Source organism: Rhinichthys klamathensis, unplaced genomic scaffold (assembly GCF_029890125.1).
Source record: "Rhinichthys klamathensis goyatoka isolate OS25496 unplaced genomic scaffold, OSU_Roscu_1.1 h1tg000033l_1, whole genome shotgun sequence".
Lineage (NCBI taxonomy): Eukaryota > Metazoa > Chordata > Actinopteri > Cypriniformes > Leuciscidae > Rhinichthys > Rhinichthys klamathensis.
Genome location: NW_026606582.1, coordinates 1,368,902 through 1,396,285, shown reverse-complemented (window position 1 = coordinate 1,396,285; position 27,384 = coordinate 1,368,902). Strand labels below are relative to the sequence as shown.

Here is a 27,384-nt window from a genome sequence, read left to right as displayed (position 1 = left end):
TGATTTAATGACTCGTAAATGTAAGTACACATTGATGGCCTAAGACACGAAACGAGCGGTTTGTGTGAGAAAACGAACAGTATTTATATCGTTTTTATCTCTTGTAACTACAGCCACGTCCAAGTGATCTGAGGGCGCCGGCGCTTCGGTCTGCGCAAGCGCCGGAAAGCGCCGGAAGTGAAAACTCACCACTCCCGGATGAGTTCGTGCGTGCATACGTAATTGTTTTTTTTTTTTACGACGGTTTAAACATCCCGGATAAGCGCAAATTAGTACCATTTTAATAAGCCGTCTTACCTACAATCTCTGTTCTGTGTAAACAATGAGTGACGTACACGCGCGAGAGATCACTTCCGGCGCTTTCCGGAAAAGACCGAAGCGCCGGCGCCCTCAGATCACTTGGACGTGGCTGTGTTTACAAGAGGTAAAAACGATATAAATACTGTTCGTTTTCTCACACAAACCGCTCATTTCGTGTCTTAGGCCATCAATGTGTACTTACATTTACGAGTCATTAAATCATGTTTAATTTGGACTTCTAAACATACCAAAAATTAATTTCAAAGTGAACTATCCCTTTAAGCCTCAACCACACACTCATGAAGTAATGTAAATGTCTGCATTAACGTCTTGGATAGTTCAAGAAGACATTTATGCTATTTTAGGCAGACGGGTGTGAAAAATACATGGGGAAGATGAAAGTGGCTCACCTCCCACACAGTAAACTGAGAGTGGCCTTTGGAGAGCTCCCTGTAGCTGGTGCTGAACTCTCCAATGTAGTCATGACTGAAACACACACAGTCTCCTTCAATATCTCGAGATGCGTCTTATTTCAGTATTTATAGAATGGTTGTTTGTTTTCTTACCCTCCATCTCTGTCCCAGTCATACACCTCGATTTTTATTGCTCTGCAAACAAAGCAAAATAAAGTGTTATTTCTGTTTCATGCCGACTTTAATACTTTTATTGAGCGAGGGTGCATTCAATTGATCAAAAGTGACAGTAAAGACATTTACATTACACTTTTACAGTTTTTTTGAATGGCTATAATACAGGTGTGCATTTATTTATTTTAGTTTTTCATCAAAATGTGCACATTTGCTACTACAGTGTGAAGAAATGAAAGAAACTGTGTTTCTGAGTCCTCTCATTCCCACCAAGTTGACGCTCAGAAGTAAACCATCGGACCCACCTGTCATAATCCCCGTTACACAGCGCTCTGACTGGGATCTTGAAAGCCTGCCATACAGGGTCCAGTGTGTTTTTCACCACCTCCGTCTTATGACAGATGGTAAATCTGACAAACAAACACGTCAAAGAGGAGGAAGCACAACATTGGGGATGAGAAACTGTCAGTGTGAATAGGGCTCTTAAACGGGTCATATCACATATGCATCATTTACTGCGAGTCAAAAAGTGTCATAGAAGACCGAGACCAGGTTCAAAGACAAGATATTAAATGGGGCATCAAACATAACCACAATATTAGACTTAAAAAAATCGAATGTAGTATTGAAATACATCTGATATAAGCAGGGCTTAATCTGTTCTGGAACAAGCTGGATCTGGAACCTCTGAAGTCCGATCCCCCATCTCACACACCACTGAACGATATTTTCATTGTACTGTGTACATTTGTTCAGGAAGATTAACTATAATAATGATAATCATGTTAATAACTTGCTATATCCATGTGAAATGTATAAAAAATTATTAAGAAGTAGAAGAAATGCAGCTACAAAGTGTGCCATGCCACGGTTTGGCGACGATCTATTGGATTTGACTGCTATTCGCCTTTCCAACGGATGATAAGCAGCGTATAGAGAATATAGGCCTACATAAACTTCGATGCCACTGGTTTACTGAAATGTGAAAATATCCACAGCGATTTGCATTCATACATTTTATTCCTCTTTAAATCTTTGCGTGCAGAGCCGTCCTTTTCAAGTTCTAGCTGAGCAAGATGTGAAGTGTTGTGGCAAAAATTCATCTCAAACAAACATCACTGCGTAAGAGACACTCAGAGTCAAATTATATAAAATAGAAGTATTTATTCTTGCAAGAATAGGAGCAGTCTAATACACAGTTGTTACCCTGTGCAGAAGAGTGACCCTATTCTTGCAAGAATAAATACTTCTATTTTATATAATTTGACTCTGAGTGTCTCTTACGCAGTGATGTTTGTTTGAGATGAATTTTTGCCACAACAGTTTTGGTGTCAGAAGTGGGATGATATGACTTAAAATTTGTTTTATTGTTTATTATTGTGATTATGGGTAATCAGAATGATAAAAAGTGAGGAGTTGTAGTGGAAATTTTAATGATATTCATTGATCTTTAGACAAATATAGATGATTCAAAGAATGTCACATGTGTGTCTCTCACTTGTAGTGAGAGAAGATTCTGTTTATGTACCTGGGGAGGCAGAAGAGGGGGACACTCCAGAGAACAGACGAACAAGGAACTCTGACCTAGATGTCAGAAGGCCATTTTGGTGCAGGGGGGCTTATTGGGCCAACTAGTCTATGGAAAACTACTGGGAGGAAGGCTCTGGGGGGAAGAAGGCCTTGAAACTAAGATAAAAGCTAGTTCAGTCTGTCTGGGGGGGTGTCACTCTTCTGCACAGGGTAACAACTGTGTATTAGACTGCTCCTATTCTTGCAAGAATAAATACTTCTATTTTATATAATTTGACTCTGAGTGTCTCTTACGCAGTGATGTTTGTTTGAGATGAATTTTTGCCACAACAGAAGAAAATCTCCAAAATGTGGATAAAGCTCGCTTTAGGTGGATCATTTTATTATTTGACAAAAAGAAATGCGCATGAACTGTGATGGAAATACATTTACAGAAGAAACGTCTCGTGAATTTATTAGGAATATAAGATGCGCATTAAAAAGTATGTGAGACTGAATAAAATGTTTTACATTTTGTATGTGCTCTTTTCTGAATAATCCACTGAAGAAAAGGTGAGTCATTGCGCATGGATCCACTACATGATGCGCTCTATATCTCGAGGGAACCGGCCTTGTCGTGATAAAGTCCATTGTTTCGGAGAGATATTAGTATGGTTGGGCATCGGTTTATTAAATGAATTTATGAAATATCTCGTATGGCTTAAACAGTGCTACGCCCATCCGCTGGCAGCTTCGGTAAAGACATGGAAGCGCCGGCGCACAAAATGATATGGCTAGAGTTTAAACTTACGAATACTGTACGAATGTCGAGGGTCATGTTGGAAGAACTGTGTGCCGAGGTCAGACCTGTTGTTGGGCTTAATACATAATGCCATGGTGTTTTACATGCACAAATGTTCATCAGTATGCGAGTAAACTGCTTAATGTGCATCTTAACTAACACAAAACTCAAGAGAATCTGCGTCTAGTGCAATATATTTTTATGTTAATTCTGAGAGTTTACTCCCATGTCAACCGGTTTCATTCAGCACTTTGAAAATGCATATCAAAATAGTTGGATGGAAACCCGACTGTTCAGTTACTGTACCTTTCACTGACCCAGTGACATGCCGGATATGTTACCCCCCGCCCCCCTTTGTTCCGGGACATCCGAATGTACTAATTAAGCACTGGATGTAAGTGCTGATATAAATAAACACATTCGATTGTCTGTATTTTATGAACTGTGTGTAATGGGAAAATGAGGAGAACAATGAAAAACTTACGTTCCATCTCCATTGCTACGGTAAAAGACCAGGAAAGGGTCTGACTTTCCAAAGAAATCTTTCTTGTCCAGTTTGTTGCCACAAAACTGCATCAGTACTGACTCCTGATCAACAAAAAACACATTAGCAACTAATGGTGGCATACAGCTGATATGTACTGAGAATATTGAGCAACTTTTCAAAAAACAAAAACCACAAAGAAGCACAAACTGCATGACTCTGTTCAGTGAATATTTGCAAAGAGAAGAGGCAAAAAGAGATTAGAAAAGAAGACAAGTGACCAGACAAGAAGATACGAGACAAGTTGAAAAAGGAAAACAAGAAAAGAAGAGAATATGACAAATGAAAAAAGAGGAGAAAAGAGTTGAGAAGAAATGAGGATGAGAACAGATAAGAAACAAGACAAGAAGCAATGAGATGAAATAATAAGAGATGAGACAAATCAAGGAAAAAAGAAAAGACTCAAAATAGGCAAGACTAGATCAGGACAAACGGCACAGGCAGAGACACATAGATCACGGAAAAATGAGAAAGAAAAGAAGACAAAAAGGCTTGATGAGAATAAATGAGACAATGCAAGACATGAAGAGGAGAGAATGAATGAGACAAGAAGAAACGAGACAAATGAGACAAGAAATAAGGCAAGAGACAAAAAGACAAGAGACAAAAAAGACTATAAGAGATAAAACGAGACAGGAAGACATGAGAAATTGAGAAAAGAGGAAACAATATGAGAGGAAACCAAACAAATGAGACAAGAAGAGAAAAGAGAAGATATGAGATGAAAAGGGACAAGAAAGAGACGAGATGAGACTATTGGAGAGAAGAGAAAAAGACGAGATAAGACGAAAAGACATTCAAACTCAGAATGACGTACCCTACAATTTCCAAGTTCTTCAGCTTTCACAAGAATACTTCCACAGTTCTTCCCAGGAATGCCTCTAAAGTCAGAAGGAAAAATGACAACATTGATCTTGACAATTACGACTTAAGAAGCACACAACTGACCAATCCAAGCACACAACTGACCAATCCAAGCACACAACTGACCAATCCAAGCACACAACTGACCAATCCAAGCACACAACTGACCAATCCAAGCACACAACTGACCAATCCAACCACACAACTGATAATCCAAGCACACAACTGACCAAACCAAGCAGACAACTGACCAATCCAAGCACACAACTGACCAATCCAAGCAGACAACTGACCGATCCAAGCACACAACTGACCATTCCAAGCAGACAACTGACCAATCCAAGCAGACAACTGACCAATCCAAGCAGACAACTGACCAATCCAACCACACAACTGATAATCCAAGCACACAACTGACCAATCCAAGCAGACAACTGACCAATCCAAGCACACAACTGACCAATCCAAGCACACAACTGACCAATCCAAGCACACAACTGACCAATCCAAGCAGACAACTGACCAATCCAAGCAGACAACTGACCAATCCAAGCACACAACTGACCAATCCAAGCACACAACTGATAATCCAAGCAGACAACTGACCAATCCAAGCACACAACTGACCAATCCAAGCACACAACTGACCAATCCAAGCACACAACTGACCAATCCAAGCACACAACTGACCAATCCAAGCACACAACTGACCAATCCAAGCAGACAACTGACCAATCCAAGCAGACAACTGACCAATCCAACCACACAACTGATAATCCAAGCACACAACTGACCAATCCAAGCAGACAACTGACCAATCCAAGCACACAACTGACCAATCCAAGCAGACAACTGACCAATCCAAGCACACAACTGACCAATCCAAGCAGACAACTGACCAATCCAAGCAGACAACTGACCAATCCAAGCACACGACTGACCAATCCAAGCAGACAACTGACCGATCCAAGCACACAACTGACCAATCCAACCACACAACTGATAATGCAAGCACACAACTGACCAATCCAAGCAGACAACTGACCAATCCAAGCACACAACTGACCAATCCAAGCACACAACTGACCAATCCAACCACACAACTGATAATCCAAGCACACAACTGACCAATCCAAGCACACGACTGACCAATCCAAGCAGACAACTGACCGATCCAAGCACACAACTGACCAATCCAACCACACAACTGATAATCCAAGCACACAACTGACCAAACCAAGCAGACAACTGACCAATCCAAGCACACAACTGACCGATCCAAGCAGACAACTGACCGATCCAAGCACACAACTGACCAATCCAAGCAGACAACTGACCAATCCAAGCAGACAACTGACCAATCCAAGCAGACAACTGACCAATCCAAGCAGACAACTGATAATCCAAGCACACAACTGACCAATCCAAGCAGACAACTGACCAATCCAAGCACACAACTGACCAATCCAAGCACACAACTGACCAATCCAAGCAGACAACTGACCAATCCAAGCAGACAACTGACCAATCCAAGCAGACAACTGACCAATCCAAGCACACGACTGACCAATCCAAGCAGACAACTGACCGATCCAAGCACACAACTGACCAATCCAACCACACAACTGATAATCCAAGCACACAACTGACCAATCCAAGCAGACAACTGACCAATCCAAGCACACAACTGACCAATCCAAGCACACAACTGACCAATCCAACCACACAACTGATAATCCAAGCACACGACTGACCAATCCAAGCACACAACTGACCAATCCAAGCAGACAACTGACCGATCCAAGCACACAACTGACCAATCCAAGCAGACAACTGACCAATCCAAGCACACGACTGACCAATCCAAGCACACAACTGACCAATCCAAGCAGACAACTGACCAATCCAAGCACACAACTGACCAATCCAAGCAGACAACTGACCAATCCAAGCACACGACTGACCAATCCAAGCAGACAACTGACCAATCCAAGCACACAACTGACCAATCCAACCACACAACTGACCAATCCAAGCACACAACTGACCAATCCAACCACACAACTGATAATCCAAGCACACAACTGACCAATCCAAGCAGACAACTGACCAATCCAAGCAGACAAAAGACCAATCCAAGCAGACAACTGACCGATCCAAGCACACAACTGACCAATCCAACCACACAACTGATAATCCAAGCACACAACTGACCAATCCAAGCAGACAACTGACCGATCCAAGCACACAACTGACCAATCCAACCACACAACTGATAATCCAAGCACACAACTGACCAATCCAAGCACACGACTGACCAATCCAAGCACACAACTGACCAATCCAAGCAGACAACTGACCAATCCAAGCACACGACTGACCAATCCAAGCAGACAACTGACCGATCCAAGCACACAACTGACCAATCCAACCACACAACTGATAATCCAAGCACACAACTGACCAATCCAAGCACACGACTGACCAATCCAAGCACACAACTGACCAATCCAAGCACACAACTGACCAATCCAAGCACAAAACTGACCAATCCAAGCACACAACTGACCAATCCAAGCACACAACTGACCAATCCAAGCACACAACTGACCAATCCAAGCAGACAAAAGACCAATCCAAGCACACAACTGACCAATCCAAGCACACAACTGACCAATCCAAGCACACAACTGACCAATCCAAGCACACAACTGACCAATCCAAGCACACAACTGACCAATCCAAGCAGACAACTGACCAATCCAAGCACACAACTGACCAATCCAAGCAGACAAAAGACCAATCCAAGCACAAAACTGACCAATCCAAGCACACAACTGACCAATCCAAGCACACGACTGACCAATCCAAGCAGACAACTGACCGATCCAAGCACACAACTGACCAATCCAACCACACAACTGATAATCCAAGCACACAACTGACCAATCCAAGCAGACAACTGACCAATCCAAGCACACAACTGACCAATCCAAGCACACAACTGACCAATCCAACCACACAACTGATAATCCAAGCACACGACTGACCAATCCAAGCACACAACTGACCAATCCAAGCAGACAACTGACCGATCCAAGCACACAACTGACCAATCCAAGCAGACAACTGACCAATCCAAGCACACGACTGACCAATCCAAGCACACAACTGACCAATCCAAGCAGACAACTGACCAATCCAAGCACACAACTGACCAATCCAAGCAGACAACTGACCAATCCAAGCACACGACTGACCAATCCAAGCAGACAACTGACCAATCCAAGCACACAACTGACCAATCCAACCACACAACTGACCAATCCAAGCACACAACTGACCAATCCAACCACACAACTGATAATCCAAGCACACAACTGACCAATCCAAGCAGACAACTGACCAATCCAAGCAGACAAAAGACCAATCCAAGCAGACAACTGACCGATCCAAGCACACAACTGACCAATCCAACCACACAACTGATAATCCAAGCACACAACTGACCAATCCAAGCAGACAACTGACCGATCCAAGCACACAACTGACCAATCCAACCACACAACTGATAATCCAAGCACACAACTGACCAATCCAAGCACACGACTGACCAATCCAAGCACACAACTGACCAATCCAAGCAGACAACTGACCAATCCAAGCACACGACTGACCAATCCAAGCAGACAACTGACCGATCCAAGCACACAACTGACCAATCCAACCACACAACTGATAATCCAAGCACACAACTGACCAATCCAAGCACACGACTGACCAATCCAAGCACACAACTGACCAATCCAAGCACACAACTGACCAATCCAAGCACAAAACTGACCAATCCAAGCACACAACTGACCAATCCAAGCACACAACTGACCAATCCAAGCACACAACTGACCAATCCAAGCAGACAAAAGACCAATCCAAGCACACAACTGACCAATCCAAGCACACAACTGACCAATCCAAGCACACAACTGACCAATCCAAGCACACAACTGACCAATCCAAGCACACAACTGACCAATCCAAGCAGACAACTGACCAATCCAAGCACACAACTGACCAATCCAAGCAGACAAAAGACCAATCCAAGCACAAAACTGACCAATCCAAGCACACAACTGACCAATCCAAGCACACAACTGACCAATCCAAGCAGACAACTGACCAATCCAAGCAGACAAAAGACCAATCCAAGCACACAACTGACCAATCCAAGCAGACAACTGACCAATCCAAGCACACAACTGACCAATCCAAGCACACAACTGACCAATCCAAGCACACAACTGACCAATCCAAGCAGACAACTGACCAATCCAAGCACACAACTGACCAATTCTGAACAAGGTTCAAATCCTACAAAGGGACGTTGACACTCAACCTTACAGCTTAATCCAGGAGGACTGATCCCAAAACACAAAACCTTGCTTTGGATGTTAGTGTGTAATAAAGGAGTAATTAGTGAATACTGTATGCTGAGTGTTGAACGAATGGGGATGTACAACCCATGCTGTGTGAATGAGTGAACGTTAATAAGAGCTCGAAGCCAGTCTACGGTTATGAACGCATGTATCTCTGCTTCATAAATAAATGAGTGTTTGTAGAAGCAGACAGGCAAATGCGCGAGTGTTTTCTGTGCTCTTATATAAGACTACACTCAAGAAGCACAAGCCGGAATTGAATTTAAATTGTATGGACCCTACACTTCAACGTCCTGTACAAGTGCCTGACAAAGAAGAACGATGAAAGATTTTGAAGATAATTTGATGAGAGAACAAACTTCTCCCTTACTTATGCGTTGGCAGCGTTGCCTTGAGTGCTTGTTTCAATTCCACTAAGTAGTTCTGGGTTCTGTTACAGAGGTTAGAGAAGCAGATCCACGCTAACTGAAGACATGTCTTTAATCTGCTCTGAATCTACAGACGTCCTCTGAGGCACTCTCCTAAATTAACCTGAAATGTGCAGCCGGTATCAGGAATTACTTGCAATGATATTGAAAGAGAAAGAGAGAGACAGAAAGCTACCCGTGTATAGCGCTGTTTTAGCCACAAGCTAATCAGATTTAGAACCAGTTCAAACTACAATCAGGCAACTTTTTTAATGAACCTGATCGCTCATGTATGGCTTCGAGACATTTCCTTTCAGGAGAGACGTATAGCAAATAATACATCATCAATAATTATATCATGTAAGTTACGCCCTCCGAGTGGCAAAGAGAACGAGCGGCAGCATTTCAGTGTGAAACGGGACAAGAAATCTGAGGTATATTTTTACAGAAAAGTGGAGTCACATGGATTACTTTAATTATGTCTGTACTGCCTTTCTGGGGCTTGAAAGTGGTAGTTGCGTATCTGTCAATGGAGGGACAGAAATCTCTCAGATTTCATTAAAAAGATCTTCATTTGTGTTCCGAAGATGAATGAATGAATGAATGTCATTTTTTGGTGAATTAACCCTTTAACATGTATGACCAAGAATGAAATGAATTCAGAGTTGCATGAGTAATTCAGTGTAGCTTATGACTGTAAACACATTTAAATGCATTTACAACTCCACTATAACTATATATATAGTGCAGGCAGCTCTGCTTATATAATACTCTCAGATCAACATCATCTTATATTGTCGCCAAACAGCACACACACACACACACACACACATTATATACGGGGAAAAATAAACATACTTCAGGGCAATTTGCATACGGACAAATGGACTTGGACATCAACATCAAGATTTGAATGTTAATGTAATTTTTTTATACATAGTATGTGTGTACATGGGAAAGTATATTTTAGATGTGAGTTTTGCCTTCACAAGTTCATTTTAAAAAGTATTACGCTGTGGAAAACACTCTGTGTCGTCTCTCAATTAATCTGAGTCCATGAAAAAAAGGTATTTTGTATGTCATTTGAAATGTGCTGTTTAGATTTTGATATTTATTCAGCTATTTTGACACAATCAGTTCCAGTCAAATAAGCAAAGCTTATTTAACGCTCATTAATGCTGAAAATCTTTCTTTTGTGGAGGCGTCACACCGCAGGACTGATTGAATGAACACAGAAGTAAATCCACATACGCGTTACAAGTTTAATAATAAACCGCACCATTCCTGCTCTTATTAACAGGGGAAACTCTCTCTTCTCGAAGCATACAAGCTGGAATCCTGATTAAAAACATTTTAAAGGATCCCCAACAACATTCAGTAGTAAATTCAGCAAATTTGTGATTTGATTCTATATAATGGAGCTCCTTTCTAAAAACGTCCTCACATAATTGAAAAGCAACTGGATGTGCAATGTGTTTAGTTTAATATGTAAATTCAGAGCGGGACATTTTTGAAAACAGATTCAGATTAGATTTTTTTTTTTTTGCAGTTTAGCCAGGAGACACAATATATATGCAGAAACAATTAATATGAAAATGAGGACGGTAAAATGAACTGAGATAGCAGTGTTAGGTGAGAATTAAAATCATATTTGAACATGTTGTGTTTCAGAGAAGTGTGAAGCTCGAATGCAGGACTTACATGAGTGGCCTTTCCATACGACTTCCCTGAGATCCCACCATCTCTCCCAGAGTACAGTACATCTGGCCCAGGAAGTCCTGCAAACACACACAAACACACACACGGTAGGAATGGGAGCTAAATGATCATTTCATGATTTTGGGCCATTTGAGTCCAAGGTGCCCTTTATGTACCTTCTCTCTATACAGATTTACCATGCGAACATTTTAAAAATAATATTTCAATGTATTCAATCCTAAATAGACATAATTAAATAAAGTCTTTACTTTTTGTTTGCATATTAGTTAACATCATAAGTTTACACACATTTCAATAACTACCTGTGTACTAAATTTTGACCCGAAGCAAATTACACCACTATATATTTTTACATTATACTTTTTTGTGTGTGTGTGTGTGTGTGTGTGTGTGTGTGTGTGTGTGTGTACATAAGCAAGGCATTTTAAAATTAATAAAAGTAAATGAAAAAATGTCAAGAAAAAAAAATACGGAGACAGTTTTAATTTGACTAATGTGGGGACATAAAGAAAAAGAATACATATGTTTCAATACTAATCAACATAAAAGTGCCTAAAAACCAAGTATATGGATGAAAATATGATCTTCTTTTAGATTAGCTCATGACAGGCTGCGTGTGGGCAAAGGTTGCGGCAGGAAGGTTTTGCAGATGGAAAGGCAGACGTTCTCCTGAGAGCTGATTTGAATGTCTGTGCCCAGCATGTCTGAACATCAATCCCACAGGTGCACTCTGGGATATAGTGTGACCCGTGGTTCTGACCCCAGAAAATGCTTGAATAAATCACGATAAAACCCCCATGATGAGGGTCAAACAAGCGGTCTATAGGACCACCACACACATAAACACACGTAACACAAGAACAAAATATAACAAGTTTTTAAATTCAACCAACGCACAAACAGCCACACAAACAAACTACAAGCAAACACTTACATGTTTGGACAGGTTTTCACTCTTTGAGTCAAGGTCATACCTAGAAAAAAAGGAAAAACGCTGAATGAAACACTTGTAGAGATTAAATGTGTCATTTCTGTGGCACTCAACAGATGGAATGAGTCCTTAAGTCCAAAGATGAGTTAGAATTTTTACACTTCCGGTACCTTCATCCCAAAGCCAAAGGTTTTTTTTTTTTTTTTGTGGATTTTTGGTTAAATGCCTTAAATAAGGTCTGTGTTTAACACAATTTCAAAATATTTCCATATTTAGCATATCTTTCTGCTTTCATTACACGTCATCAGCAGAACAGGTAAACTCCTCTACTCACTAGTCTGCTTTATACTTTTCCGTTGTATTATACTCATGCAAACTATTCTAACTCACATTTTCCAACTCGTAGTGTCGGAAGCTTAATGATGGTGATGTTGAAGTCATGCGACCCTGGTGTAGTTTAGCCAGATTGAGGATACACAACAGGAACGAGCGCAATTGCAAATGGAATGCGAGGAAACTGAAGTTGATGAGTTGATTTATTAAAGCTCCAGTCGGCAAGTCTGGCAGATTGAGTGGACTTTGGCAAAATTTTGAATGTTTACAATTCTCATGCCCCTCCCCCACTATCAACGGATACCCTCCCACCGAGTTCGTGCTCGTCAGTGCGTGTGCACCAGGTTATCAGTGAACGCGCCCGTCTCATCAGCATCCATCAACACCGTGGAGTATTTGGAGGTATGCTGCCCTGGCTAATCTACCCATAGATTGCAATTGCTAACGTCATTTATACTCTAAATGAGCTTACTTGATTTGTTAGTGTTTTGAAAGCGAGATACATCCGCCATCACTCTTCGTTACTGCGCAAACTTCAGGCGTGTGCATGTGATTGTAACGTGCGCGAGGGGTGGCGTGTGCCCGATCTGTGATTGACAGTCAGATCTCACACACCCCTGCGCTGATTGGACCCGATGTGGATTTTTGCAAAACAAATAACACGCTCCAGGTGGAGTTAGAAGCTCGGGTTTTTTTCTAAAACCACTTTATTTATGTTATTCTGTCGGATTATAGTGTCGATTTCACTGAATATGATCAAAAAAATGTTGCCGACGGCAGCTTTAATTTATGATAAGTTGATTTCGCATTGTATTTTTGCTCTCGTTCATAGAGATTTTTAGATGATACCGAAGCATTTTTAGGTCGGGTAGAATCTGCGACCTCTGACCCAGTTTGTTTGCTGGCTTCCATGCCTAAAATATGCTGTTTTCCGCCAGCTGGCAACCTGTGGCGGCGAAATACTATTGGGTAAATTGGCAACTTGCGGTATCGCACAGACCAAAACAAAAACAGACATTCCGACACCGAACGCACATTTCAAAAGTAAAATAACTGGCTTTAGAAGTGTTTTTCAGAGAAACGAGTATGCGAACTCAGAATGTTTCCTAAATATCTGCAAACATATTATGGCATTCTTATGCTTTACTACGGTCAAAAACTTACATTCAGCACCTTTAACTTCTGGCAGTTGTATGTATGACCAAAACGGCTAGTTTTCCGGAAATATAAATACCATTTAAATAACTAAACACTGTGTTGTCAAAATGGATATTGTGCCTTTATAAATGATCATATACTTGCAGGTGTCATTATATTATTAACATTTTTCCAAGTTCAAATGAAGTTACAAAGTTTTTGTGTTTTTTCTGTCATTAGAACGGTTGGATCTTAGGAAGTAAGTGCATTGCATTACGCTTTCATGAACTTACAGATTATAAAGTTTACTGTAGCTGTATGGGCGCTCCATTTTTTCTGTCATTTGGCCAAAATCTCATGTTATTAAATATGAAGTGCTACGCAAGACGGCACTGGCTGTGACTCGAAGACAAAAGCTAGACTAAGACACGCTTCTCCGCTCCTCAAATACATAAAACATTAGCCTTTATACAGTGTTTCTTGAGTAAAGAAAACGCTGTATAAAAGAACCAGTTGTTTATTTACCCTTACATTGCAAACAAGCAGAGACGGTGCAACTCCAAACCGCACTTCTTTCACGATTGAGACGGAGCGGAGATGAGGTTTGATTGACAGATTGAGGATCCAATGGAGTTACGAGATTTAGTCACAAGCTCTTTTTAATATGTTTCATTCGTTAAATACTTGCAAAACCGTCAGACTGATGTAGAGGGTGACCAATAGTAATGATTTATGGGAAAAAATGCCTATGCATTAATCCGGCCCTGTCTGCAATAAACCAAAGCCAGTGGTAAAATCCTATTGGATGTTTTGTTGAGGGAACCAGGCTGCTGCTAACTTGTGAGTTGGCCTACAAAATATGTCATCCCTGCAGCACTATATTGCAAAAATAACTAGATTATTTTTTTCGGAAGAAAACTGGTCCATAGAAATGTCATCACCTCAAATATGGATAATATGGGTGATTCCAACACACTCTCATGGCAATTCAATGCTTTGTCGAATTGGTGGAGAATCTCATTGGTATTCATTCCAAGAACTGCACACTTTACCTTTAAGTCATGTTTTTTACTGGTTGTTTTCTGTATGACACTGCCTCTGTTTTCTCGTGACATTCTGAATGAACACGAGCCTGTTGTTCACCGGCAGCTTAAATGAAGCCTCAGTGGGGGGCAAGCCTACATGTTTGAGGAAAAACCTGTCATGTTGGGATACATGTTATTTTCCTCTCAGCGTGAATCTACACTCTTGGCTGTCTCTCTCTTTGTCTGTCTGTCTTATTCTTCCTCCCGCTGTGCTAAATGAGCAGCGTCAGCACATGTGCGGATATTTCCAGGAGAGACCACTGAGATCGAGACATGCTTTTACCTGACCAAACATTCATGTTTAAATCTCCTGTCTCCTGTCATGTCGGTATACTACGTGTTTTACTTTAGCTGTGCTGTGATGTTGTATGTGTGCTAACTTTATGTCAAGAATCTACCACACACACATACTCAACACAGTCTGCAGGAGTTTAGTTTTTGGCTTGTGCTGGCTATTGCTATGGATATTATCAATGCCAAGTACACTGAATGATTTGTCACCAACAAGTGTACTAAACAAGGGCATAGTGGACAATGGACAGCTCGCGCAAAACTTGGAGCGCGCTGGTTAACACAATCACGGTACTGTGATTCGCGCGCCACGAATGCACAATAAACTGGACTTCAGTCAAATTGCGCTGATAATTGGTCCATATAAAAGCTCGGGGGGGGGGTTGAGAGACACACATGGGCGACATTGGTGGGGCCAAGGGAGCCCCCCATATTTATGCCACGAGCAAGAAAAACTCACTGTTCAGAGAGTCAAAGCTAGTCCACAGTCTAAAGTTAATCTTGACAGTGCCGATGAACTAAAAATACATTTTTCTTTCTAGCGCTGACAGAAAACATACATGAGAAACACCATGAGACAGGAGAGACTCTCGGACATTGCAGTAGACTACTGAATACTGAAAGGACCATTCATGTGGATTTGGATAAAACAGTTATTCGCTTTGATGCCGTGCCTGGTGGACGTGATTTAGCCCTTTACTGTGGCGTAGCGGACAGGCACGCAGGGCCTAATACATTATTATTAGACTACTTTTATTATTAAATTAATATTACATTTCATTTGCCCCACAATAATTGTATATGGCATCACCACATAACCGACAGTCTGCAAGGATAATAAAAGATAAATTAGATTAGCATGATCTTCATTTCAAACACAACTTGTTTAACACGAAATACTTCTCTTCTAATTTTTTCACTATGGGCCACAAGAGAAATATAATTAGATTAATCTCTCATCGTCTCTAAGAGTATATGCACCGTTAATGCAGTGTAAGATGCCATAAGCTCGGTCAGTTTTTACTTTAACTTTCTGTAGTGAATAATTGCCTGGGGTTTGAGATTTCTTTGCCAGCATAACTCTAGCGCAGAGTTTGCACATTGCTTGTGTGATATCCACTGGCTCGCCTTCATGGTTTAAAATGGAAATATTTTCAATATTGTGACGTGGCATTTCCCTTTCGAGGGAACTCGCACTGCGTCATAGTATTGACACTTTGGAAACCCCTCTGTGTGATTGTGTCTGAAGCATGTATGTGAAATCAGTCCAATGGCGAAACTGGACGTCACGGGCATGTGGACAACTGGAATGCCTCAGCAAGCGCTCTGTGTTGAAAACTGTCAGTCTTATTTAGTGTTGACTGTCCCGATATTGTAACAGAATCACTAGACAAGTTATTATGGCCCTGCCCTCGCTTTGTTATGGGTGGGGATACACACGATTTATGCGTTGTTAATTGAGCCTAGCACTTCTATCCCCGGTTCAACAGGGTTCTGTTCACAGTGGTAGACCCTGGAAATGATGGCTGTCTTCCTGGCGTTGAAGCATTTCCTTCCAGACCTAAGGAGCCATCATGTGCTTATCCAGACAGACAACACATCGGTGGTGGCACATCAGATCCTCCTGTTGATCAGGGAAAGCAACATTCCAGGGTACCAACATTTGAGGGCAGGCATCCTGTCGAGGTTGAGGCCAGGGGAATGGAGACTTCACCCCGAGGTGATGGAGCTCATATGGAGGGTGTTCAGTGAGGCAGAAGTGGACTTGTTTGCGTCTCAGGATACGACACACTGTACACTCTGGTCGTCCCTCATGGTTGGATGCCATGGTACAGACATGGCCGAGGCTACGTCTGTACGCTTTTCCCCTGATTGCTCTGCTCCCCGGAGTTCTGGAGAGAGTCCGCCGGGATGGGATAAGTCTACTACTAGTAGCGCTGTTCTGGCCGGCCCGAGTATGGTTCTCGGACCTTGTGTCCCTCCTCAAAGGCTCTCCCCTAGAGATTCTGATCAGGAGGGACCTTATGTCTGCAGATTTTCTATAAAAAGGACTTTCTCTGTTAATTCATAGACGGTCCGGTATATGAAATAACCAGCATAAACCAGCATAATGTCCCCAGGACATTGTGTGTATTACTACTGTTTTGTATATTGTCTGTTGTATTGTATTAATCAGAGTATAAATGGACACAAATGACCAGACCCATTCTAACCATGCTCCAGTCAAAGGGTCATAAAACCTCCCAACAGAGGAATTTTCCCATTTGGAAATTGCCCCTTTCCCATTGGTCAAGCCAAAACTCAAGAGGTGTGACCTCTGTGGAACCTAAAAGCCAACACAAAGTTCCTTCCCTCTTTTCGGTCTTCTCCTGGCTCCTGTGCGTGCGGGACCAGAAACCCGGTCCAACAGCGAGGTTGCGGGCCGGCAGGCCTCAACACATCAAGCCATATGCAACTTCCTCGACCATAACAGAGTCAAACTAACAGCGGAAGTCATGTTTTCTTCTAGCCTGGTTAACACCAGACCATTCTCAGTTGTAACTGAGTTATGGTCTGGCAAAGCGTCATAGACAAATCATTTCCAGAGGGGCGTCACCAACGGACGTCGCGGATAGACCTAAACCCAATCAGAGCGATGAAGGAGATGACGTATGCAGAGCGGCGGAGACACATCTCCGAGTGTTGTTCTTTGCTCGGTTTTTAACAAAAAGGAAACGTTCAAATCGCTTAAAACAGACGCGATAGCTGATTCGAACGAGTGATGTTCGACGGCGGCATCCATCTTTGTAATGTAGGCTACAAAATCTGCTTCAAAATCCCAGCGCTGTCGTCATCGTGTAAAGCCCGCCCCAACGTTTCTGATTGGTGCCGCGATTTCGACGGATTGGAAATGGGCTTGAATGAGCTCTTTGCCAGACTAACTTTCAGAGCAAATCTAAATTTGCCGGAAGTTGTCGGGGTTTTCCCAGGCTAGTTTTCTTCTTTCAACGCGGAAGAAATCGATTGCAACTTCAGTACCATCGGACCGAACCATCAAGACTTTTTTCCTGAGACTGCATATCCGGATGCTCGTTCCAAGGCTAAGGCAATGCAAGTATCGTACAGTTAACGGACTAAACAGAGGTTTAGTAGCCTGTGAACCCCTTTGTTAACAATGGTGTTTTTAAACTAAGAAACTGATGGTTCTTTTCAGATGGTTAAATGACTCTTTTCATAGCTTCACCCCTCTGTTCTGTTCATTCACTTTAATTTTCCCAATTCCAGTGTATGCGTGATTTGTGTGTATGTGTTAGTTAGAGTAGTTATGGGTTTGTGATTTAGTTAATAAAACTTTGTGTACAATACACATGAGTTCCCTGTTTCTGACTCTGACTGACGATTAATGTCACTTAAACGATTCCTGAACTTGCTACATGCTCCGAGTACAGTACAGTACCCTGGAAATTAACATTTCTTAAAATTAATAAATAATCAATACTGAGTGTTTGCTGGATGAACTGATTAATTGATTGTAATATTAATTCAGCTAGATCAAGTTAATCTTATTAACTGATCCAAATATTCACAATTAATTATAACAAGTTATGATCAATTCTTAATATTTCCCCTTTGAGATAATTTGCCACAGCTCCACAAGGAAATTGTACACATTGAAGTGGAGGTTTTTTTATTCGACAGTGGGACCCAGTTAACCACCCGGTTGGTATAGTGCTGGAGTTTCTAAAGTTGTTTTTTTCTCGCAGGGTTATCCACTTCCACACTAAAGGTGTACGTGGCAGCCATAGCTGCCTACCATGTCCCTTTGGGAGGTGTATCCCTGGGGAGAAACCTGTTGATGCCACGTTTCCTCCATTGTCCCTTGAGGCTGAGGTCTGCAAGCCGCACTACAGTACCGGCCTGGGACCTGGCCATTGTGCTTGAAGGTCTATTCACGGCTCCCTTTGAGCCTATTGAGACTGTTCCAGAAAAGTTTCTGACTCTAAAAACAGTGTTCCTTCTAGCCATCACGTCTTGTATAAGAGTAGGAGACCTCCAGACCCTGTTGGTATCCCCTACGGGCCTTGAGTTTGCACTGGGGATGGATTAGGCATTCTTATACCCTTTGTCCATAAGGTTCCTACCAATGTGCCACGGCCTATAATCTTTCAAGCCTTTTGCCCTCCTCGTTTCAGAGATCAGGACCAGGAGAAGCTGTGTCCAGTTAGAGAACTGGATGCATACGTCCACAGAGCTGCCCTCTGGAGGAAAACTGGTCAACTGTGTGTTTGCTTTGGATCGCCTAAGAAAATTCCAGCATCCAAGCAGTCATTAAGCAAGTGGATAGTCGAGGCCATCTCTCTTGCCTATGAGGTCTCTGGTCAGCCTTCACCTTTGGCTGTCAGAGCTCCCTCAACTATATAGTTGTGTGTGTGTGTGTGTGTGTAGTTGGTCAGTCATGTAACCATCCCCCTGTCCTGATATTATCATATTCAGGAAGTGACATTTTAATGGATGTGTCACATCCATCAGTGTTTGAGTGTGTGTACACCTGACAGTTTTACACCTGGTCCCTCTTCTGAGATCTGGGGCTCTATGTGTGTATATATACACACAAACGTCACTGCTGTTCTATTCAGCATCATGTATTATGGGCATCATGCGTCTCTGGATGATTTGTAAAGGTAATGTACTGTACGTATGGAACGGCTGTTTTAATTCTGTGTGGATGCTCTAAAGAAGGATCTGCGGAGTGTTTTGACCACGTGCATGTGTGTGTGTGTGTGTGAGGGAGGTGAATAATGCATAAATGTAATTTCTGGGATACGGCTGTATAAAATGTGCTTCACTGAGCGGAAGCAAGCCAAAACCCTGCAGGCAGTGTGTGTGTGTGTGTGTGTGTGTGTGTGTGTGTGTGTGTGATCATACAAAACTGAATTAAAAGGTCTCCTATGTTACTAGCAACGGTTTTTAAATGTCTCTGGCTGTCTAATTGTTTACAGTGAACATGGAGATCATTAAACATGCAAATCTGTGTGCTCATGGTTTCAAATATTGACACACGACTCAATTACGTGTTACTCAGTGTTTTAAATCTGCATGGATTCATAAAAAAATATATAAAAAAAAAATATAAAAACACAATGGTCTTTTACACCCCTTCTATCATGGACAGATTTGCAATTTCTGAATTAAAATACATTTTGGCTGTCATGTGCCCATAAAACAGGGAATTAAATCAAAGACTCCTGTAGTCCCTCATGACTGTGTCAGTGTATCAGATTTTTTTTTTTTTTGTAATGAGAAAGGTTTGTTTAATCTTCATTATTTTCACAACAAATTTAAAAATAATAATAATTAAGACGTTTACATTTACATATCAAGATGTAAGGAACAAAATTATTACATTTAAGTCGGAGGTTACACCATTTGACATTTAGAGACATACATTTTTTTTAACATATTTAAAAATATATATATAAATATCTATAAATATAGCCCAGCGATAACAAAAAAAATCTAATTTTAATGAATTTGGAACATTGTTCTTAAACTAGAAATGTATTCTCTTTATCATTTTGGGCAATGAACATTAATCATGTCAAAAATGCATAATTTACCCAAACATATAATCTCAAACACATTTGCATTGCTGATTATACTCACAGGTCAAAGCGTAAATTTTGTCTCTCTTCGAAGAAGTAATCTAGGATGAACTTGTGCACAAAGTCTGGATTCAGTGTGTTATCGATGACTTCTGTCCTGCCAAACTAAACAAGAGAACAGCAAACAGCATCACATGACCAGCATGAATAAAACGTCATGCATGTTAAAAAATACAGGTCTGAAAATACGATACCTCTCTCCACTCCCTGTTCGCCACCGTCTGAGTGTACAGCACGCAAACTGCACAGAAACAAAGTTCAAAGAAAAGAGATATGAAAATTGCCATGATGCATTAAAATCCAACCTTGTTAGAGAGAAGAGTGCAAATAGCAGCCAATATGCACAAAAGGCAACAAAAGATGTGTGGAGCTCTTGACACATTATTGGCTCATTTGTCATGTATGCAATAGAGCGGTGTCATTAGCACACACACACACACACACACACAGAGAGAGAGAGAGAGATGTTTCGATGTTTTATGGGAACTTTCCATTGACATAATGATTTTTATACTGTACAAACTGTATATTATATCACATAACCCTAAATCTACCCATCGCAGAAAACTTTCTGCATTTTTGCATTTTCAAAAAACTTCATATGATTTATAAGCTTTTTTGCTGTCCTTTTTGTTTGGTCCCCATAACATAGGGAATACCAGATACACACACACACACACACACATCCGTCTCCCAGGAGAGATATGAGTACAGGTGGTCATAAAGGTACACTCTATAAACTCTACAAGGCTCTAGGGTCCAAACCCAATACAAAGGTGGAGATTATGCACGCTCGGCAGACGATGATGGTCTTTTTTTAATTAGGCATATTTTTAGACAGTCTGACGGCAGGTATTGGCTCGTGTTTAGAGGAAGGCTCCCGGGCAGACAAACAGATGCTCAGAAACAGAATTATTTCAGCCGCCTGCCGTTGCTTGCGAAATGAGTTGGCGAGACTTGTGAGCACGCGTGCGTGTGTGTGTGTGTGTGTGTGTGTGTGTGTGTGTGTGTGTGTGTGTGTGTGTGTGTGTGTGTGTGTGTGTGTGTGTGTGTGTGTGTGTGTGTGTGTGTGTGTGTGTGTGTGTGTGTGAAAGAGAGAGAGAAATCTGCCTCAGCTGTCTAAATGCATTCAGGAACTCTTCTAACTTTCATTCTGTCAGCTGGGTGTTTATACACATATGGCGACCTGGACCGTTTCCAAAAATACACACACATGCACTGAAATTTACATATAGGACTATAGATGAGAGCACTGTCATAGATCTATTCTTTGTTGTCATAGAAACCTCCTTCGCATTAGAAGTTGGGAACATCCAGCCTCTGGGTCATTTCTGGCCCCAAGACCATTCAAGCGGGGCTGTACGATATTGGGAAAAACTGACACTGCGATATTTATTTTTTCTGCAATATATATTGCGATATATATTCTGACTTGAATATTTAGAAAGAATAAATCATTCTGGAAAGATTGGGGTGATTTTGAAGGAGAGTGCATCTGCATAGAAAATAATAAACACATTATAAGCATAGATAAATACAATAGAACAAACTAAGATGAAATAAACAGTGATTTATGTTTTCAAGATTCAGGTACAGAAATTGAATAATCAAATGTAAAATAACACTGCATAGTCTTCACTGTATAAATGAAATATAATGAATCTTTGTTAAAGCTACAAAAGTGATTTTCTCCATGTATGTTGTTGTTTGATTAACACTAATGACTCAGACAGGAGTCATTAGGAGGCTGCTGTCACTTTAAGACCGAATGCACAAAACCATATAATGACACGCATAATACAATGAGACTTTTCTTTCTCAAATGTTTCCCTTCACGTAAGCGACTGTGTTTAGGACACTCACCGAGACGGGCATTATGACATCATTTTGTGAGAATGTGTCCATTTAAGCACAAATAGACACGGAAGAAAATGTAACTGTGAATTACACTTGTGAGTAAACTTTTGCTCTATGATGGTTAATCTTTGCACTTAAAGGGATAGTTCACTTTGAAATTAATTTTTGGTATGTTTTAGCTTACCTCAAGGGCATCAAGATGTAGTGTCTTTGTTTCCGCAGTAGTTTCAATTTTGATATTTTTAGGTCAAACCGTTCTTGTCTGTCAGTCATATAATGCAGGTCTATGGTCACCACCTCAAAGAGCATGCACAGAGAAGTCCAAATTAAACATGATTTAATGACTCGTAAATGTAAGTACACATTGATGGCCTAAGACACGAAACGAGCGGTTTGTGTGAGAAAACGAACAGTATTTATATCGTTTTTACCTCTTGTAACCACAGCCACGTCCAAGTGATCTGACGGCGCCGGCGCTTCGGTCTGCGCAAGCGCAGACCGAATGTAAAAGCATTCATGAATAGCAGGCATTGCAGTTTCAGTACGGGGCACTATTTAAAATCTTGCCTAGGGCACCAATAGAGCCTGGGCCGGTCCTGAAATTAATCTCGCAGCTCTAAAATATACAATATATATCTCATTAACAGAAACACCGTCTCCTTTCAGGCTAGACATCATCATTAGACAGAGTTTATATTAAATCCGGTTAAACATGGGCAATTTCAGATATGTAAACGCGGTTTTATCCACATCAAATTTTCTGTTATCACATCTATTAAACTAACAGTTTCTGTTCAGGTTTTGGGCCGAAATCTCGGATCATCCCAATTTACCTGAAGTGGTTTGCTCTGATGATCAGTGAGAGGACGTGCGCTGATGCAAACCTGATTCCACCAAGTGCAAAACGTTCCAATCAACCAATCAGATGTGAGGGACAAGTTTACAGTTTATGTGAAGTTTAGGCTTAAACCCAGGTTTGGGTGCTTCTACATCAGTGTTATTCACCTGTCTGAGTTTAGGGATAAGTTCTGGGTTAGGTTTAGGGGTTGGGATTTTTGGACAGGAATGTTGTTCCAGGATCAACAAAATATGTGGACCCATGAACGTGTCTAACTCGACAAAATCAGGACGTCCCGCAATGATAGAGATAGAGAAGCGTGTCCATTGGCTGCAACCTGCATTTATTATGGCCAATCACAAAAGTCGATATTGCGCAACCAAGCGTAGACTACTCCGCTGCATTTTTATTATATACTGAACTCGGATCGCTTTCGTAGACTATTGAGAGAATCAAATATAGAAATCCCTTTCATTTTCCTAAAAAATCTAACCAACTTGAACTGGAACACCATCCCCTCTCAAAATTATAATGAGTTTTTCAAGCAACATGGATGAATTTGTTGGGGGTAAGAACAGGGCCTTCATCATCACCATCATGATGATGAGCAGAAGAACTGTAGGAGAGCCGTCTTATATGTGCTGAGTCTGAGCTGTGCTGACGTGATGGGGCCAGTCACGCAGCGCTACAACTCCTCCCAACACACACCGGCCAAAAGACACTGGAATCCGGGACTCCAGACGGCTAAATATAGCCTCATTGCTCACTGCCAGTGTGTGTGTGTGTGGCCATCCATGGCGCTTGATGTCATATTGCAGGCAGTATAATTTGTGTGTTTAGGGGAAGGACCATTTCTTGTTGTATTGATGTCTTAATTCAAGCTTACTTGTGTCATATGCTTTTCATAATAATAAGTCCCATTTGCATTAGGATCTCAAATAAGGTCTCTTTAAAGTCCCCATGCATGAAATAAAAATTGACCATACTTACTTTGTTTGCCTAAATTGATCGTTTTGTGGTGAACAATTCATCCATGCAAGTCAATCCACACAAAAATTTTTTTTGGCTTCGTAATCTTTAATCAAAATTTAAAAATGCCCCTCCCCTCTGCATTGGAGGACCTTCTAGGATATCTATAACCTCATTTTTAGAATAAAGGCTTAACCCCTTGAGTGTCATGGGCCCACCGGTGGGCCCAAATCCTTTACATTTTTAAAACAGTAATATCCTATACTAAACCTAAACTAATCTTGACAAACTATATATCATTTGAAAGCTTACAATCTCTAGTTTCCATATTTGGTGATTGATTTTCAAAATAAATTACAGAGGAGCTGTAATTTATCAATTTGCAACAATAATATTTTCATACTCTTAGACCTTTATTTTGAAATAGTGATGAACATGAAAAATCATGAAAGAAGGGTAGAAACCTCAGTTTGTTTTCATGCCAAGAGTTCAAAAGATAGCATCCATTCAATTATTTAAAAAAAAAGGTCTGAATTTTTTTTTTTATATAAAGAAAAAAATTATATGATGTGGCAGGAAGCTAAAACGCACATGCGTGTTCTTTTTATGTTTCTTAGAGGTTGAAATCATATCAAAATCTGCCAAACTTCTCATATTACTTCTGAATAGGATGTCTACTTCATAAATTGTATGAAAATTGTGGAAATAATGGTTCATATCACTCAAAGCACATATGGAAATGGAGGCGCCCTTATATGGGCAGTAATGGAGTCTGATTGTCATCTAGTGAAAAAGTTTGGTACTGCGCCCAAACAAAATCTTACTGAAAGCTCATTTTTTGAGATATCAACCTAAAATTTGAAACACAACTTGTTCAGATTTTTGGCTTTGATTTTTTTGCAGTTTTAGAGTCGCCCAGGTTTTAAAAACATATATTTTATATAAAATATGAATAATTAAATTTTTTACATTGTACATTTTCATAAACTCAAACTTCTATAACTTTTTTTCTGTTTCACTTTGTTAATTTATTTCACTTCTACAAAAATCTGCCAAATGTCTTCTTTAAAACAAGACCAATCTTACGTCTATATTCCAAAGCGTTCTTGAATTACAACCATTTAAGTTCGAAATGTGCATTTTCATGTATATTCAAAAAAAGGGGGGTGACACTTAAAGGGTTAAATATGGATATTAATTGAAATATGTACATGCAAACACAGCCACTGCTGTGCAGAAGAAATACCTGGGATATTAAAGTCCCCGTGAACCAGTAGTTGCAAACGACTTTTCTCCAGTATTGTGAAGTACTTCCGAGAGAAACGGAATACCAAATGAGGCAAAATAGTGGGCGTGGCTTTTTTCCCAACTAGCACCTGATTGGATCTAGAAAAGTAGGTGTTTTCATGCAGCCTGTCTACTGTCAGTTGGAGGGGCGTGGTTACGGATGTTAAGAAGACGCCCAAACCGTTAAACCTACGTCATCAGGGAAGGTCCTCCAACGCAGAGGGGAGGGGAAATTTCAGATTTTGATTAAAGATTACGAAGCCAAAAAAAATGTTTGTGTGGATTGACTTGCATGGATGAATTGTTCACCACAAAACGATCAATTTAGGCAAACAAAGTAAGTAAGGTCAATTTTGAATTCATGGGGACTTTAACATAAGTCTGACAGAAAGAGTCAATATCTTTCATGCATGTCTTTCAAAATAAAAGTCTTTCTAGATTCCAAAAAAAACCCCCAAAAAACATGTTGTTGTTGTTTCTTCATCCCCACCAGAGAAACACAGCGCTAAACGCTAAGAGTTTGCGTCAAGAGTGAAATATACTTTGAGCTTAATGTTCCAATCTAAAAAATTCGGTAACACTTTACTTGAAGGGGTGTGCATAAGACTGACATGACACCTTCATAATCATGACATGACACATCATGAATATGAAGGAGGGTTCATGCATGTTTATGACAATTGTCATTAAGTGTCATTCGCTCAATTATGACATTTTTAATGCAAATATGACATTGTTTGAGATGTCTTTTTTATGACAACTTGACATAAACCAATACCAATAAACCAATGTGTCCTGTCATGATTATGAAGGTGTCATGTCAGTCTTATGCACACCCCCTCAAGTAAAGTGTCACCAAAAATTCCCCTGAACTTCTGACACCTCCAATCCAGGCTTATTGGGAAAACGTGCCTGTGCCAAAATTACATCATGTTGCTTCTTGTTTCCAGTGAGTGACACTAAAAGCTTGTTCGGTTTTATCCTAAACAGATGAATGTTTTGGAAATGAAATGTCTGGTGAGTGGTGCTAAAAGTTTAATGCTCGTGTTTGAAAAAAGCACCTAAACTAAACTCTACCGTAAACCTAACCAATAGTGTTAACAAAGCAAACATGAAGTAAAAACACATTTGCTGAAGCAACCATGCCGTTAAAGCTTACTTCTACAAGCACCTGAGCTTTATAGCTTCTGTCTGTCATGAGCGGCTGCACAATAGAAGTGCATGAAGATGAAGATATATCACTAAAGTCTTTAATTCAGAACTCACGGTACAAGAAACACAGGAAAAACAACCACAAAGCGTTTACGAGACGAGACACAGAACAGAACAGGGAGTGTAAATACACAGGAGATAGTGAGGTTATTAATGAGACAACATGAGAATGGGATAAATAATCAGACACACTGGGAAAACTGACACTGAACTAAAACACAATGAAATATAACCCTGATACTATCAAAATCTGCTAAGGGGGAATCAAATGTAACAAATCATGTAAAAATATACCATCTTTTATAGCGCATTTCACACACGCTTGGGATTTCGCTGGCAGCACAAAAATCAAACAGCCTAAATGTCTCGACACTGTCAATACAACATTTGCTCTTCAGGCCTTTTATAATAAGTGTCAGTTGCTTGAAACATCAGGAGAAAACATGAAGATATTAGAAAAGAGAATGACTGTCTTTCCTGCTCGTGTCCCGATATCCCTCTCAACACATGACACATCTTTACCGGGAAATATAAAACAAATGCTTTTTAAATAATATGTAACTTTGTTATATTATTTAGGTTACCAAAATGTACTGATATTTATTTCAATGTTTTACAGGCTGTAGTGTGGTGT

The 27,384-nt window shown here is 40.6% G+C and overlaps 1 protein-coding gene across 1 annotated transcript in view; it reads right to left on the bottom strand.

The window, feature by feature from the left end:
• cpne8 (copine VIII) overlaps positions 1-27,384 on the bottom strand; it is a 92,657-nt gene that overhangs the window by 37,125 nt on the left and 28,148 nt on the right. The window contains exons 3-11 of the mRNA XM_056245725.1: positions 20,782-20,828; positions 20,589-20,692; positions 12,103-12,142; positions 11,151-11,227; positions 4,560-4,623; positions 3,683-3,786; positions 1,193-1,297; positions 867-908; positions 711-786 (exon numbers count right to left, since the gene is read on the bottom strand). Of these exons, the coding sequence (XP_056101700.1) occupies positions 711-786; positions 867-908; positions 1,193-1,297; positions 3,683-3,786; positions 4,560-4,623; positions 11,151-11,227; positions 12,103-12,142; positions 20,589-20,692; positions 20,782-20,828 (659 nt within the window). The remainder of the gene's footprint in view (positions 1-710; positions 787-866; positions 909-1,192; positions 1,298-3,682; positions 3,787-4,559; positions 4,624-11,150; positions 11,228-12,102; positions 12,143-20,588; positions 20,693-20,781; positions 20,829-27,384) is intronic.